This window comes from Onychostruthus taczanowskii, unplaced genomic scaffold (genome assembly GCF_017590055.1).
Source record: "Onychostruthus taczanowskii isolate IOZ18803 unplaced genomic scaffold, ASM1759005v1 scaffold7, whole genome shotgun sequence".
Lineage (NCBI taxonomy): Eukaryota > Metazoa > Chordata > Aves > Passeriformes > Passeridae > Onychostruthus > Onychostruthus taczanowskii.
The window spans coordinates 8,263,023-8,278,019 of record NW_024504786.1 but is presented as its reverse complement, the minus strand read 5'-3'; the positions used below and the strand labels follow the sequence as shown (position 1 = coordinate 8,278,019).

General features: G+C 60.9%; 3 protein-coding genes across 8 annotated transcripts; 1 reads left to right on the top strand and 2 right to left on the bottom strand.

Moving 5' to 3' along the window:
- Nucleotides 1-1,634: 1,634 nt before the first annotated feature.
- On the bottom strand, nucleotides 1,635-4,949 carry LOC121345046 (selenoprotein Pb-like). The gene is made up of 5 exons (XM_041421572.1): nucleotides 4,868-4,949; nucleotides 3,918-4,140; nucleotides 3,547-3,759; nucleotides 3,273-3,408; nucleotides 1,635-2,641 (listed from the first exon to the last, which is right to left on the bottom strand). Exons 2-5 carry the CDS (start codon nucleotides 4,124-4,126, stop codon nucleotides 2,396-2,398), a joined length of 804 nt encoding a protein of 267 aa, XP_041277506.1. The 5' UTR covers nucleotides 4,127-4,140; nucleotides 4,868-4,949; the 3' UTR covers nucleotides 1,635-2,395.
- A 1,377-nt stretch (nucleotides 4,950-6,326) lies between these two features.
- Nucleotides 6,327-9,806, top strand: HPDL (4-hydroxyphenylpyruvate dioxygenase like). 2 transcript variants are annotated; one of them, XM_041421773.1, is made up of 2 exons: nucleotides 6,327-6,349; nucleotides 7,738-9,806. In XM_041421773.1, the coding sequence occupies exon 2, from the start codon at nucleotides 7,740-7,742 to the stop codon at nucleotides 8,916-8,918; it is 1,179 nt and encodes a 392-aa protein (XP_041277707.1). In that variant the 5' UTR covers nucleotides 6,327-6,349; nucleotides 7,738-7,739; the 3' UTR covers nucleotides 8,919-9,806. The 2 variants fall into 2 exon arrangements, with proteins under 2 accessions (XP_041277707.1, XP_041277706.1); XM_041421772.1 differs by lacking the exon at nucleotides 6,327-6,349 and adding an exon at nucleotides 6,459-6,702.
- A 135-nt stretch (nucleotides 9,807-9,941) lies between these two features.
- Nucleotides 9,942-14,954, bottom strand: MUTYH (mutY DNA glycosylase). 5 transcript variants are annotated; one of them, XM_041421770.1, is made up of 15 exons: nucleotides 14,776-14,954; nucleotides 14,529-14,662; nucleotides 13,745-13,784; nucleotides 13,400-13,473; nucleotides 13,228-13,269; nucleotides 13,080-13,151; nucleotides 12,763-12,876; nucleotides 12,404-12,501; nucleotides 11,994-12,138; nucleotides 11,832-11,907; nucleotides 11,572-11,757; nucleotides 11,244-11,389; nucleotides 10,888-11,040; nucleotides 10,709-10,759; nucleotides 9,942-10,485 (listed from the first exon to the last, which is right to left on the bottom strand). In XM_041421770.1, the coding sequence occupies exons 4-15, from the start codon at nucleotides 13,454-13,456 to the stop codon at nucleotides 10,381-10,383; spliced, it is 1,245 nt and encodes a 414-aa protein (XP_041277704.1). In that variant the 5' UTR covers nucleotides 13,457-13,473; nucleotides 13,745-13,784; nucleotides 14,529-14,662; nucleotides 14,776-14,954; the 3' UTR covers nucleotides 9,942-10,380. The 5 variants fall into 5 exon arrangements, with proteins under 5 accessions (XP_041277704.1, XP_041277705.1, XP_041277701.1 ...); XM_041421771.1 differs by having other exon boundaries at nucleotides 14,888-14,946; XM_041421767.1 differs by lacking the exons at nucleotides 14,529-14,662; nucleotides 14,776-14,954 and adding exons at nucleotides 14,047-14,211; nucleotides 14,333-14,476.
- Between the last annotated feature and the right edge of the window lie 43 nt (nucleotides 14,955-14,997).

Below are 14,997 nucleotides of genomic sequence, written 5' to 3'. Positions count from 1 at the left end.
CAGGTCTTTGGACAATAATATATGGAATAGGATCAGTTTCACCCTAAAGCCTTGCCCCTACTCGATCATGTAGGATGTCATCCAAACAATGTGACAGCTCTTTCCCACACCTCAACGTCCCTACCCAGAGCAAAATGCCCACCCAAGCTTTCAGGGCCAGAAATTTGTCTGCTGGGAAGTAAGCAAATGGTAGCTGTTGCAGTGGACTACCCACCCAGCACCAGATGGGATCCCTCTCTCTGCCACGGTTAATTGCAGCACTGGTCATCAGTTAGGGAATGCAAATCCATGTATGCCCCACTCATCACCTGTCACCTCCTTGGCAAGGACACCTTTAGGAGTGGCAGAAGGAAAGGACGTGGAATTTAATACAAGTGCTGATAATGCATCAGAAGGCAAAGAAAGAGATGAAAGTAATCAGCATCCCTCCAATGTGCACCTCTTTCCCTGAATGGCTCCTCTGGCATCTTCTGCTGGGGGCCAGCACCCAGCTGAGGCGAGCCAAGGACCAGAGGCTGGATAAGAGCAGTACCCAGCAGCATGCCACAGGAACACAGTCTGCTCCTACCAGCCGTGGCAGGGAGACCACTCTGCCTGGATCTGGTGGAAAAGAGGCCAACCATGCATCGATAAGATGAATTAGTTGTCTCAGCAGCACCAGCAAAATGAGCGAGAGGAGCCGAGCCCGTGAGGCCCGGCCTGCTTTGTTTCAATTACAGCAGCTGCCAGAAGAAAAAGATAACCTCAATATTGATGGCAGGAGCAGCAGACAGAGGTGCCCTTGCAGGCTACTGGGAGCAGGTAGAGGAGGATGGGGGAGGAGAGATGGAGGAGGGGGAGCAGAGTCTCAGCCAGTACCCCGTGGGAAAGCCTGGCTGGTAAAAAAGACACATCTGATCCCATTGCTCTGATCCCTGTGAGGAACAGCTCTTTTTCACCCTGGTTCTTGTCCCAGTCACTGTGCAGAGCATCCTCCAGCAGAGACAGGGCGCAGAAACCCAGCACTGGGACACAGCACCATGAAAACACCGAGCAGAAAATCATCTCTCTGCTCCCCACTCAGGCTGCAGGGCCTGGAGAGGCATTGAGTAGGGCTGTGTGGGGATGATGGATGGAGCTGGAGTAAAGGGCAGAGACAGGCCTGGGGCACCACAAGTCACAGGTGTGACTGCCTGCCAGGGGCACAGCACCCACTGCCTGGGGTGGGGAGCCCCATGATGTGCCAGCAGTGGGGACTGGTCTGGGCACTGGGGACAAGATGCCCATGGTGACTTTGGACTGCATGTGGTGACGAGCAGCAGCTTGGGGCAGGCACCCCAACATCACACCTAGAAGCTGGCACCTATGGAGGTGCCAAGCCAAACATCCTCCAAGCAGCACAGTGTTAATGTCCTGGACTCCCATCCTGGGAGGCAGCCAGAAGATAGGAAGAGATGGGGTCTTCTCTTGAAGAAGACTTCTCTTCAGTCTTCAACCCCTTTACCTCCAGCTCCTGCTCAGGGGATGTAAACCATGCCTGGCTGCTGCACTTTGGGGTCTACATCACCAGCCCTTTGTCCCTCCCTGTGCCCAGGGCACAGACTAGCGCTGAGCAAGACATCCCCGGGGCCACCAGAGGCCAAACGGAGCAGTGGTCACTTCACAGAGGTTTTATTCGCACTCCGGACATCCACGCTGCCCTCCCACCTCACTTACCCCCAGGGCAGACCTCAGGATCCTCACCCTGTCCTCCCGGAGCTGTGCACGTTGCACACAGCCCCTGGGTCTCCAAGAGGGGACAAGGCCACCATCTTGCGGCCACCCAGCCCCACTGCACATACCCGTGTGCACGGTCTGTGGGGATGGGACAGCCACGGGGTACAGGGTTTGGACCGCGGGGAGCTGCGACATCCCACCGCTCCTCGTGCCCTCAGTCCCCTGGGACCATGTCCTGCGGAGCACACGCTGTCCCTCCCCTCGCTCCCTGGCCAGGAAACCCAGGGATTCCAGCACACCCAGGAGTGTCTGGATGGGCAGAGGATGCCAGCAGTGCTGCTCCCATCCCAGCTCTGGCCCCTCCAGCCCCGCCCTGCTGCCCTGTGCAGTGTCAGCCAGCAGTGACCAGGGACCTCCTGGTTTGCACAGCGGGCTTCATTGAGCACAGAAAGGCAGGCAGTGGCAGATGAAAGCTCAGAACTGAGCCCTGGGGCTGAAAATGCAGCACTGAGCAGGGTCCAAGGGGAATTTCCATCCCTATCACAGCGTAGGAGGGCAACCCACAGGGGGTTTGCTGGAGGGAGTTGTTAAACCAGCGCTGCTGGTTACCAGCAGCCCAAAGCAAGTCCTTCCATGCCTCTGTGAAGTGAGTTGGGGTCGTCTGCACACTACTGGGTTCTGCAAGGCTGCCCAGCCTGGTTTAATGCTCATCCCTCTCCTTCTGCTTCTTCCCCTTGTGATGGAGCTGGCCATGGTCGCCGTGGTGCTGGTGGGCATGGGTAGCAGGTTTGTGGTCCTCACTTGGGTTTGTGTCTCTCTCGCTGTTGACCTCGTGATGGTGGTGAGGATGGAGGGGCTTGTGGTGGTGGATGGGGGTCTCTGACTCCATCTCCTTGTGTTCAGGAAGGGGGCTCGGGGTTGCAGGGCCCTCCATGGTGCTGTTAGCCTGAGGAAAGTAACACAAGGGCTGGTGTGGTATGGGAACGCCCACAGAACCCAGCAGAAAGCCTGGGAGCACAGCTGTGAACTGGGAAGAAGGCAGACCAGCATTCATCAATCAGAAAACTGTGGGTCAGAGCAAATGCTCTCCAGCTCTGGCCCAGGGCACAGGGAGGACAGGAGAGGCTGAAGCACACAGGGCACAAGCCTCTACACTTGTGTCCCTTGGCTCAAGCTGCCTGTGGTCCAGAAACGGGAATTAGCATTCAGTATTTCTGGATGTATTTGTCTCCTGGGAAGTGACTAATCGCCTGCCAAGCTCAGAGCTACAGCCTTTTCTTTGCTCTGAGCTTGCCACCTCTGCATCCACTGCCTGCCCTTTCTTATATGGGAACAGTCCTAGTTAGCATTCCCAGACATGGGATATGACCCCTTTAGTCAATTCCTTTTCAACCGGAAAGCTCTGACCTATTTAAGTGCCCTTATTCCAGACCTTCCATCACCTTCCCTCTCAAACACATCTGAGGGCAGCTGCCAACCCAGAGCCCATCCCCAACACGGCGATAAGATTGCTCTTGCTGATGTGCAGTGCCAAGGACAGCAGGGATCCCGGCTGCAGCCAGCATTCCAGCTCTTACCTCCTGGGTACTGTTGGGGTAGAGGGAGCAGTTGCCACAGAAGTCCTTGATGTGGCTGGAGCGGATGGCTGCCTCCACATAGGGGAAGTGGAGGAAGCTGAAGGGCAACTGGATGTGGAAAGCCAGGCGGCCACACCTGCGGGGAGAAGTCATGGCCTGGCTCAAGACGGGGGTCTGGAATCCCCTCAGCCCAGCCACGAGAGGGAAATTTTGGAAGCCCATCAAACGCTCTGTAACGCCCATTAAAGCCTCAGGCGAGTCGGGGGACACTCACCGGTCATAAACAAGGAAGTCGTCCTTGTCACCCCCCAGGACCTGCCAGACGTCAGGGTCCTCCTGCTCCGGCTGGAAGACGGGGACGCCGGGCGGGGCATGGCGCCGCAGCTCCGGCAGCATGGCGCGGGACAGCGGCGCCTTCTCGTTGACGATCATGTAGCGGACACGGGCCGTGCCCTGCCGGGCCAGCCGCTCCCGCAGGCCCCCGAGGCTGCGGCAAGGAGGCGCTGGGAGGGGCTGCCGGGGCAGGGGCTGCCGGGGCAGGGGCTGCCGGGGCAGGGGCTGCCGGGGCAGGGGCTGCCGGGGCAGGGGCTGCCGTCCGCCCCCGAGGTGGCGGGGAGTGCTGTGGGGAGGGGGAGCGCGGCTCACCTGTGGGCCTGCCTCAGGCAGAACTGTCAGCTGGCCTTCAGCAGGGCCACCACCGTCACCTGCCCTGCCGCCCCCTCCATGGGGCTCGAGCCATTGATGGTCCAGGCCGGTGCCTCCTGGCAGATCCGGCTGCTGTTGGCCGTCTCCTCGGAGGCCGAGGCCAGCCCCAGCCCCAGCCAGGTGGCCAGGGCCAGCACCAGCAGCCCCATCCTGGACCCCGGCCCTGGCAGAGGGACACAGGGTGTTACTCTCCTCCCAGATCCATTGCAACCCCAAAATACCTCCCTGCACCCAGCTCCAGGACAGACAAGGGCTGTGGACAGTGTTGGCCTGATACCTGGCACTGGGAGCCAGGACTCCCATCCCAGGGGGCAAGGAAAGGGGGACAAGATGGGAAATTGGGCTCCTTGCTACTGTCTTTTGTGGGCACCCAGTGCCACAGCATCCTGTTCTCACCTGGCAGTGAACACCCACTCCACATCTCAAGAGGTGAAGGTGCTCCTCCTCCCACAAGCCTTCTCCATTTCTTTGATCCCTCAAAACAAACCCAGCCCCAGAGAGAGGACTGTCTTTGCCCCAGAAGGGAGCGGGGATATAGCCCTCATCATCTCAGCTGCCAGTGAGCAGTCACTGGGACAGAGATAGTTTCACCTTCAGGTCACCTTGAGAGTCCTTGGTGCCCCACAAAGTGCTTTGGGGGTACACAGAGCCTTTAAAGCCCTTGAGTCTCCCAACATCTGCCTGAAGCCCTGTTCTCCAACAGCCCCCTAACTCTGTCCACCCCAGGCTATTCCCCATCCCGTTAATACCCAGCACACTCAATGAGCAAGGGGGAAGATATGGGTCTGGAGGGGATAGTGTGGGGAGGGAGCAGGGAGCTGCAGGATCTGCTCAGGGTGGATGTGGCCCCACTCCCCAGCCCTCTCCCCGCGAGAACGAGCCCTCGATACCGCGCTTCTCCTCGCTGCCGTCCTCCCTCGCTCCGGGCCCCAGCAGCTTTCAGCAACTTCCAGCTGGCCCTGGTCCCCCTTTTATCTCCTGACCATTCTCCCCGCCCAGAAGGGAGGAGAAGAGCCTGGCTGGAGCAGGGACTGCGCCCCGGCCACCCCCGCCTGCCTCGAGGGGACAGCGACAAGGCAGGCACTGTCTCCGTCGGTGCCATGTGGCCTCGGGGTGCTGCTGCCGCAGCCCAGCCCAAGCCGTGCCGGAGCAAAGCGGTGCCTGGTGCCGGGCTGACGCCGCAGGGTGACAGGCGGTGCTGCACGAAGAGATGGACACAGCGGCTCCAAACCTCGCAGGCACAGCAGGGCCGGGGCGTTGCCAAGGACACTGCTTACCCCAAAGGGTTGCACCACCACGGTGGGGTGACCTCCAATAGTGCCATGCCTGCACAGGTGCCACAGGAGCCACCAGTGCCACCTCGGCTACGCTGCAGGCAAAAAGATGGTGCCTCCCATACACACCAGGGTGCTGGAGCTCCCTGCCCTGTGGGGTGTCACCTCAAAAGCCGGGCTGTTCTGTTGTGCCCATGGCCGTTCTCAGGCCAAGCGTGGCCCCACAGCAACTCCCCAGTGTCCAGTTCCTCCTGTCCGGCCCCAAACTGGTGGGGCTGTGGTAGTGTCGGTGCTTCCTTGGGAAATCACAGCGACGCTGGATTCCACCCCCCAACCAAACAAGAAGAGCTCACCACTCTGGCAGCACAAGGACATCTCTGCAAATATTTGAGCAGTTTATTGTACCTGGGATCTGTACAAAAACATGATAAGGCGGGGAAGAGCAAGCAGCCACAGTCACAGCAGGGGCAGAACATGATCCCAGGCACACACAGAATGGGAATTCGTTTGAAAACAGCAGGGGGAGAGGGGATCGCTGCTGAGGGGCTTGAGGGCCCCAGCAGTGTCTGCAAGGATGTGGGGCCGCGGGCTGGGCTGGTGATGAGTCCCTCAGGACTGACACCAGACTTTCCGCAGGGCTGTCACCCCCCCACCCGCACGCTGTTCCCTCCAAGTCCCCACCGGGTACCCCAGCACTGAGCAGGGACGCGTTTCCCCAGTTCATGTCCTGGGACTCGGGCTGGCAGGGAACGACCCTGCACAGACACGAGCTGTGGCCCAGGGAGCCCAGGCCACCGCCTGCCAGGCGTTTCCCTCTTCCCCTCGGCTCATCCCGAGCCGGGGTGCCTGCGGTTTTCAGCCTGGGCGGCTTTTCGCCCGCAAACCGCGGCATCCGCAGCGGGCAGCGCGTTCTCCGTGTGCCGGCCCCGTCTCTGCCCGGGGCGATTTCCCCGCTCCCCCGCCGGGAGCGCTCCCGCGGCCGGCCCGGGCCGTGCCGGCGCCGTGCCCGGCCCGCCGTGCCTGGTGCATGCCGGGGCGGAGCGAGCTGAACCGCCCCCGCGCTGCCCGGCGTCCCCTTCGCCCGCAGCCTTGACCCCGGTGAGCCGCAGCCCGAGGGCGAGCGGGGTCCGCGGGCACGGGGGTGGCGGGGCGGGCGCGGGGCCGGCGGGAGCGGAGCGGGGACCGTGCCGGTGCCGCGGTGCGCAGCGGGAAGCAGGGCCGGAGGCAAGGAGCGCCGGCCCCTGCCCATGTGCTCGCCGGGCTCCACGCGGTCCCTCCGCTCTGGGCTGGTGGGAAGGAGCTGGGTACAACACAGCCCCTTCAGGCGGGCAGGTGAAAGGGAATATTTCAGCAGGTGTGTGGCCCCCAGCCCACTGCACACCTGTGAGGACTGGCCAGAACGGCTCGTGCATGCCATGCGGTCTGGAAGCCTCAGTGGGTGCTCTGGAGAGGTGATTCCGATGGGGATTTTGGGCAGATCTTTTTTCCCCCTTGAGCATCACAGGTATTTGGATGGGTGGGGAGGAAGGTCACTTTCCCGAAGCGTCCCTCCTCTGTGCCCCTAGGGCAAGGTCATTGTTCCCGGACTGTTGCAGAGAGATTGGTGGCTCCACGCTGTCCTTGTTGGGGAGGGGAAGGGCACATCAGCCTGTCACGACCCCACTGCTCCCCTCCACTGGAGTGACACACCTGACAGGCGCTGGGGCAGCACAGGAGCGTTTTAGCTGTAACCAGTGTGTTGCTCCATATTTACCAGTCTATGTTCCTGGTACAGGACATTCCCACCACAACCCTTGTCCCCATAATCTTGATTACACGTGCAGCACACCACCTCCACTGGGAATCCCTGCTGACCTCCCTGCGGCACTCCCAAAGGACACATGGCTCCAGAGGGGACCCGCAGGGCTGCATCCAGGGCTTGGGGCTTTCCTGCTCTGGGACCTCAAGCATCGGGCAGGGCAGCACAGTGGAAGGCTGGCAGGAAGGCTTGGCATCCTTGGGCAGCTCTTTGTAGTTGGTCCTGAAGGTGGGTGCCCTTTCACGGTGCAGATTGGCTCCTGAGACCCACTTATTTAAAAGCACACATTTAAAAGGTGTGAGTCCACCTCCACTGGGAATCCCTGCTGACCTCCCTGCGGCACTCCAAAGGACACATGGCTCCAGAGGGGACCCGCAGGGCTGCATCCAGGGCTTGGGGCTTTCCTGCTCTGGGACCTCAAGCATCGGGCAGGGCAGCACAGTGGAAGGCTGGCAGGAAGGCTTGGCATCCTTGGGCAGCTCTTTGTAGCTGGTCCTGAAGGTGCGTGCCCTTTCACGGTGCAGATTGGCTGTTGAGACCCACTTATTTAAAAGCACACATTTAAAAGGTGTGAGTTTACACACACATGCATCTGTGCTTGCAAACACAGATGGGCTCTGTGCAAGGTGGGGGGAATGGCTTTTCCCAGGGCCAGCAGCCCCCCTGACCCCCTGTATCCTCCCTGCAGCCATGGCAGCCTCGCTGAGCCGCCCCTGCTTCATCTCCCTCCACCTGCCCTACAGGCAGGGCTGGGGCCAGCACCTGGCCAACACCTTTCGCTTCCAGCCAGTGGCCGTGCGGGAGACGCCGCGTGTCCGGCAGCTGGCCTTGCAACGGGAATCTGCCATCTTCCTCGTCAATGAGCGCCTGGCACCTGCCAGCACCTCATCCCGTGACTTCCTCTATGATGTGGATCCCCAGCCCACCTTGGGCACGGCCTCCAACGTCTGCTTTGAGGTGGATGATGTGCCGGGGCTCTGCAAGCGGCTGCAGAGCCAGGGATGCTCCTTGCTGGTGCCCCCCACTGAGCTGAGTGATGACGCTGGTTCTGTCACCTACGGCGTGGTGAGCTCTGTCGTGGGCAACATCAGCCACACCCTTTTGGACCGATCCTGTTACCGGGGTCTCTTCCTGCCTGGCTTCCAGCCCATCCAAGGAGCCCCCTCAGCCACAGGGGATGGGATCAAGATCACTCACTTTGACCACATCACGTATGTCTGCCCCCGGGGCGGGGCCCGGGCGGCTCTGGACTGGTACCAGCGCTGCTTCGGCTTCCACCGCTTCCTGCTGAACCCCCAGGAAAGGCCGGCTGAGGGGTATGTGCTGGGGGGGCAGGGGGTGGGCATGCTGCTCCTCGCACTGCAGAGCGCCCAGGGCACCCCAGCCCACGGCTGCAAGCTGGTCTTTGCCGAGTCCCTCTCCCAGAATGGCACCAACCAGGTTGACACGTTCCTGGAGCAGCACGGCGGGGCTGGGATCCAGCATGTTGGCCTCTGCACCACTGACATTGTCAGCACGACCAGGGCTCTGCAGCAGCGGGGGGCACGGTTCTTCACACCCCCCACCACGTATTACAGCCAGGGGGGCAAAGCGGAGGAGATCCGAGGAGCTGGGCAGGACCCCCGTGTGCTGGCAGAGCTTGGCATCCTCCTGGACACCACAGTGCACGGGGACAAGGGCTGGCCAGGCTCTGATGCCACAGAGAGCCCCTCTCGAGAATATTTGATGCAGATCTTCACCCATCCCATCTTCTCCGAGGAGACCTTCTTCCTGGAGCTCATTGACCGTCGGGGAGCGCCCGGCTTTGGGGAAGGCAATATCCGGGCGCTGTGGAAAGCTGTGCAGGTCTACATGGACCAGCAGCAGTAGTGCAACGCTGCAGTCCCCCTCCCTCAGCTCCCCATCTTCTCCAGTCCAACCCTGGGGCAAGGACCGTAGAGATCCCATCCCTGGCATGGCCCAGGTGAGCAGGGACCAAGGGATGGCTCCAGATCAATCCAGAGCCACCTCAGTGTGGGAACAAGATGCTCAGGGCCGAGCCCAGCAGGGGTGCGAGCATGCCCCAGGATGGGTGGGATTGCTCCCCTGCCCTGCATTCCCAGTAATTTATCAACCACACGTGAAGAGCTTTCTGCCTTAGTTTCAGCTTAATTTATTGAGACATGAGCCTGGAGCATGGCCAAGAGTGTGCTGGCACAGAAACACCCCCAGACACAGAGATGAGGGGCTGCCTGAGGGGAGTGGATAATCCGGAGGCCATGGATTATGGCCACTTACTGGCAGCTACCACCCACAGCATGACCAGCCCTGTGGGGCGAGTGGTGGCCTCTTCCTCCTCTCAATTAAAGAATTAACTTACAGGCACTGCTTTGGGTTTTTAATCCTCCTGTTCAAGACGTGCTGAGTGCCAGGTGAGGATGAAATGGCCATTTCCATCACTCAAAGTGGGCATATCACTAAAATTGAGATCACTGCACCTTGCACCCCGCCAGGACTGTCCCCTGTCCCTGCCAGCCCCCAACACTGTGCATTTGCAAGGGTGCACCACACTCAGCATGAAGAGTGCTGAGCAGCCCAACAGAAAAATTATAAAAGGAGGATGAAACCCTACAAAAAGCCCTGGAGGCAGTTGTTCAGCTCCAGGGAGGAGCAGCCTGTGGGCAGGAGCAGCACAGCCCTTGGGGGCTGATATCTGCCCTTGCAGGAGGGGTGTTCTGGGTGCTTTATTTGGGGTGACCAGCAGTTAATGCTCAGCCAAGGGGCTCTGGGTGCATTAATGAAGAAATCCCTGCTCTCCCCAGCCCAGATCTAAGGGTCTTGTTGGCTACCTTCACATTCTACCACAGGCTGCCCAACACTCCCAGCTTGGCACAGTGCAACACAGGCAATCACTTAAAAAACTCCACGCACTTAAGATTTATTTTCAGGTCCAGTAAAAACAAGGGAGGGTACAGCAGCAGCCCCAGTCACTGGCTGGGGCATGAGACGCAGGCAGGGGCCAGGGCTCCAGGAGCCATGTGGCTCCCACTGCTGCAGAGAAACCCCTGCTGCCCTGAGTCCCCAGTGCCAAAGTGGTGGCAGTATGGGGCTGAGTAGCCCCAGGAGGGCTCCAGCCAAGGAGGGAGGGCAAGTCTGGCTCCAGGATTAAACCAGGACCAGTGGCCACATCCAGGCACAATGCCCACGTGGGAGGCAGGGGAAAGGAAGAGTGAGAAACCATTGTAGTGCCATGTCCTGGGCTTGCTACAGCACAGGGACAGCACTGCCAGGCCCTGGGCAGCACTGAGCCCAGCGAGGGGCTCCGGTGTCTCACACGAGGAAGGTCGGTGCCTCACGGGCCCGTCGGTGCCCGGAGAAAGGCGTGGATGGAGAGCTGTGTCCCAGGGCAGGGGCTGCCTGCTCCCTGTGCTTTTGCCCCCCGCTTCCTCTTGGAGCCCTGCAGGAGACACAGCAGGGCTCAACCAGACCCCAAGAGCCCCCACAGGCTCCAGGAATCCCCCCTGGGAACTGGGGACACCCAGGGGCAGTGCCAGTCAGGCAAGTTCCCCTGCCACAGGCTGGGGATGCTGCTTGGCCCAAACTCCAGGGCACCTTCAGCACAGCACACCAGAGGCTGTCCCACAGCGCTGGAGCCCCAGGCACCCTGGAGCACTGCTCACCTTGACAGGGCTGCTCTCCTTCCTGCGCTGCTTCTCGTGAGCTTTCAGCACCTGAAGGAAGAACAAGAGAGCCCAGAGCTGAACAACAGCTGGGACAGCCCAGAGAAGTTGAGGGGATGCCAGGGGTTTTCCCAAGATAACTGAGGGAAGGGAGGAAAGGCCCAAGGACCACCCCATACCTTCTTCATGGCTGTGGACACGGCCGAGGTATGGAACTCATGCTCTGTCACCCAGCGGGACGGGGACAAGGCAGGGTCCAGGGTCACATCCCCATCTAGGTGCAGGGAGTAGACCACGTACGTCTGGTGGATGTGGGAGAAGACGTGGATGACCTGTGAGGGGATGGAAAGATACACGAGATGGGCAGCTGGGAGGCAATGGGGGATACAAAATGCACCGAGCCTGCCAGGGTCCTGAGCAGTGGGGCAGAGCTTGGGAGGGCTGACAAGTGCGGAAGGGAGACCTTTCTTCTGTGTGCTACATCCCCATGGCTGAGCACAGGGGACTCGCTGCATCCCTCCAGCTCCAGGCTCACCTCTCCAATAAACTGCAGGCCTGCTGCTGCCACGGGCCGCCCTATCCAGGCCTGGAGGTGATCAGCCAGCTCCTCCCTCTCCTTCTCCTCCTGCAGATCTTGAGCCAGCGGGAGACTTGGGAACTCCCAGAGTCCAGCCAGGAGACCTGGGAAGGAGGCATGACAGAAATATGAGACAGCAAGGGACACGTCCAGGGACACTGAGCCTCATCACAGCCCCAAAGGGCTCCTTTCCCCACCCCAGCAACCAAAGCTGCTCTCTCTGTCCCTCATGAGGTGGGAAGGGGCTGTGTGGTGCCTTCATCCCCCCCTGTCGCAGCCCCATTACCTGAGCTGGGTCTCTGCACAATGAGGTATTCTGGGGCCCCGTGGCAGCCCCTCCGCTCCAGCACACACGTGGCTGTCCGCATCGCCCGCGGCGGCTTCTTCGCTGCTTTCCGGGGAAAGTTGGTCACCCCCAGGCTGCTGTCCCACGGCTCTGTGGCTGGAGGGCACAGGGGACAGTCCCCAACACCTGCAAACACCAGTGTAACAGCTGCTGCAGGACTCAGACCTGGAGCCACAACAGGAATCTCCCCTCATGCTTACCACAGTCCTCAACATCAGGCACTGGGGGGGCTTTTCCAAGCAGCTTCTGAGAGGCAAAGGCCAGCTCCTTCTCCACCTGCAAGGGTGGACAGAAGTGAGGAGAGGCTCATCTGCCAGCCCACCTTGTCCCCAGGCATGGCAAACCCTGGGGGCCACACTTACTCTGCGCCATGCTTGGCAGTGCTGCTTCACCGGGCACTCCCCACACAGCGGGGATTTGGGCACACACACAGTTGCCCCAAGCTCCATCAAGGCTTGGTTAAAATCCCCTGGGCGACTCTTGTCCACCAGGACATTGGCCATGTCCCTGGAGAAACAGCAGTGAGAGGCACAGGGATCTCTGGGGAGAGCATGCCAGGACCTTTGCCTGCCTCCTGCCTGTCGGGGGGAAGCTCCTAGGTAGGCACAGGCAACACAGCTCCTTTCACCACTACTCCCAGCAGCACCAACTTCCCAAGAGTTCCCACACTCCACACCTGCCTCCCTTCACAGGCTCAGCTCCCCAAGGCTCCTGGGTGATCCTGCCTTCAGCCACAATCAGCACAGCTCCAGAGACAGAGCATTTCCCTTACCAGAGCCGGTCGATGACAGCCGGGCTGCTGGAGTCGGCACCAACGCACCGCAGGCGGCACAGGACCCGGATCACATTCCCATCCACAACTCCCGTAGCCTGGCACCAGGAGCTGGCATTACCATGCTGGGAGGTGCTCCAGACAAAGAAGGGAGCTGGGATGCTCCCAGGATGGAGAGCGACACACACGAGGCCAACCCACAGGTCAAGCTGGCTGGGGGCTGTGATGCATCCCAAAGTTGGGGGAGAGCCAAGCACAACCCTGGGGAGCCTTTGGCTTGTGAGACCCAGCAGCAGGAGCTGTCAGGAGTGGGGCTGGGCAGCCGAGGGGGAGACGTGCCCGCTGTCACCAGCTCTCACCTGTCCGTAGGAGATGGACGCGATGGCTCCCGCCGTGTATCGGCCCACGCCCGGCAGCAGCTTCTGCAGGTCCTCGGCCGTCCTGGGCATCCGGCCAGCCAGCTCAGACACCACCTGGCAGGGAAGGGGCCAAGCTCAGGGAAGCAGCTGGGGTGGCTGTGTGCAAGGAACCCATTCTGCCCATGGGAAGATGGGATCCCAGCCTCTGCAGCCTCGTGCCAGCAGCACAGCCCCAGCAAGGCAGGGCAGACATGAGCCAGCACCAGCCCAGCAGCCACAGAGGGCTTCAGAAATCCCCTTCCCCCCAACTCCAGCACCTTCCTTGCTGCTTCCTGCAGACGCTTCCCTCTGGAGTAGTAGCCAAGCCCAGCCCAGAGCTCGTTCACCTCCTGCTCCCAGAGACACAGGACGGTGTTAATGGAGAGCCACAGGGCAGGGAGAGCACCCGGTCCCAGCGATGCTCACCTCCAGGGACGCCTGTGCCAGAGCCTGCAGCGTTGGCCATTTCTGCAGGACAGGGGGAAAGGGACAAGTCAGGGACAAGCAGAGTTCTGCCACTGGGCATCTGCCACAGGCAGTGAACAAGGTCTCCAAAAGGGGCAGCCTGTGGGCACAGGACAGCGTAAGGAGCAGTCACCTGCATCCAGCGGGTGTAGTAGTCGATCACCGTAGCCACCTGTGTCTGCTGGAGCATGATCTCGGACACCCACACTGCAGGGAGCAGGGCAGGGGTCAGAGCAGGGGCACCAATCCACCCACACCTCGTGCTGTGGCCACGTTAGCACTGGCTACAAACCCTGCGCAGCATCCAGCTCATGGGACACCCTCCCACCCCGCACCTTCCCCACGGGAGCTCCCCCAGGCCCAAGGTGGGTTCTCCAACCCCCCAGTGCCCTGCAAGGGGAATCAATGGCTCTCGTGGCCACCTCAGGCAGGATGGCACACAAAGCCACGCCTCACACAGCCAGTCCCTGCTCCTCACCTGCATATCCCCGTCTGTCGGCATCCGGCTCCGTCGCTGCCTGGAAGGGGAAGAAGATGAAGTGTGAGAAACAAGGTGACACAGGACCCCACTGCAGAGGGGACCTGCGTGTAAAATACAACAATCCATGGTGTGTTCTGAACACTGCAATGGAATCTGAAATTTAAAAAAATATTTCCCCCAAGCACTCAGAAGTTCTGAGTTTGGGTTTATCAAGTGACAGCCAAAACACCTTCTTGCTGAAATCTCACATGGAGAGTTACTTAGGAGGTTAAAAAATCCCACAGAGACCTATCCCATACCCGAGCCCGCCTGCATAGGAAGCAACTGAAGACAGATATAAATCCCACAGAGGGGCTGTGCAGATCCCACCATTCAGACGCTGCTGCAAAGCTGATGCCCACGCTCAGCACCACAATGACTCTTGAGCCACTGCTGCCAGGCTGAGCACACAACAGGCAGGAGCTCTAAAAAAACGTCCAGCAGGCTTAAAACAAATACATGGGAAACCTTCTCCATGCAGCACTCGCTGCTTCAGGGTATCATAGAGGCAGGAACAAAACAGGATTAAAACACAGCTAGACTAACCTTGCCAGAGATAAGTACTCCTCTTGAAGGTTACATTTGAGAAGCGTGCCCTTCTTTTACTCTTCATACCTAGGACTGGCTCCAGACCAGCCACGACTGGCTGGGAGCACTTCCATGCATGACCGGTCCCATCAGCCAGGCTCCCTAAGGCAGAGTAAGTAGTTCCCCATTCCCTCTTCCCGATGTCTCGCCTTACCAGAGCCCGCCAGGGAAGGTCCCGCTTGCATCGGTCGTACCAGGCGAGCAGATCCCGGCGCAGGGCCTGGACCTCGGCCGGGTCGCTGAAGAGATGCCGGGCGGGCGGCGGAGCGGGCGCTGCCGCCGGGGCCCCTGCCGGGAGAGCGGCGCCAGGTCAGCGCACGGCGGGAGACGGCGAAGGGCTGCGGGGCTCAAGCGCAGCAGAGGCGGGAGCCCGACCGAGCCGCTGCCGGGTGGACGCGCACCGAGTAACCGGGCTTTACGAGGAGCCAGCAAGCACCGGAGACTGCCCGGGCTGGCGGTCCGTGCCCCGGAGAGAACACCCCACACTCCCCCAGCCCTCCCGCTGCCGGGCACCTCCGCGGGGCGACGCGCGCTTCCTGCTCCGCCCCTGGGGCGGGGCCGCGCTCCCGCCCGCCGCCCGGCCCCGCGCGGGGCCCATGGCGCCGCCGCTCCCGCCGCCGCGC

What these genes read in the sequence shown, in the direction of transcription:
- HPDL (XM_041421773.1), top strand. Translation starts at nt 7,740, where the DNA reads ATGGCAGCCTCGCTGAGCCGCCCCTGCTTCATCTCCCTCCACCTGCCC.
- MUTYH (XM_041421770.1), bottom strand. Translation starts at nt 13,456, where the DNA reads ATGCTCCAGCAGACACAGGTGGCTACGGTGATCGACTACTACACCCGC. An exon ending in GCTGTCATCGACCGGCTCTG is followed by an intron (nt 12,139 to 12,403) that starts GTAAGGGAAATG and finishes CTGTTTCTCCAG; the next exon opens with GGACATGGCCAATGTCCTGG. An exon ending in ACTGCCAAGCATGGCGCAGA is followed by an intron (nt 11,908 to 11,993) that starts GTAAGTGTGGCC and finishes CCACCCTTGCAG; the next exon opens with GTGGAGAAGGAGCTGGCCTT.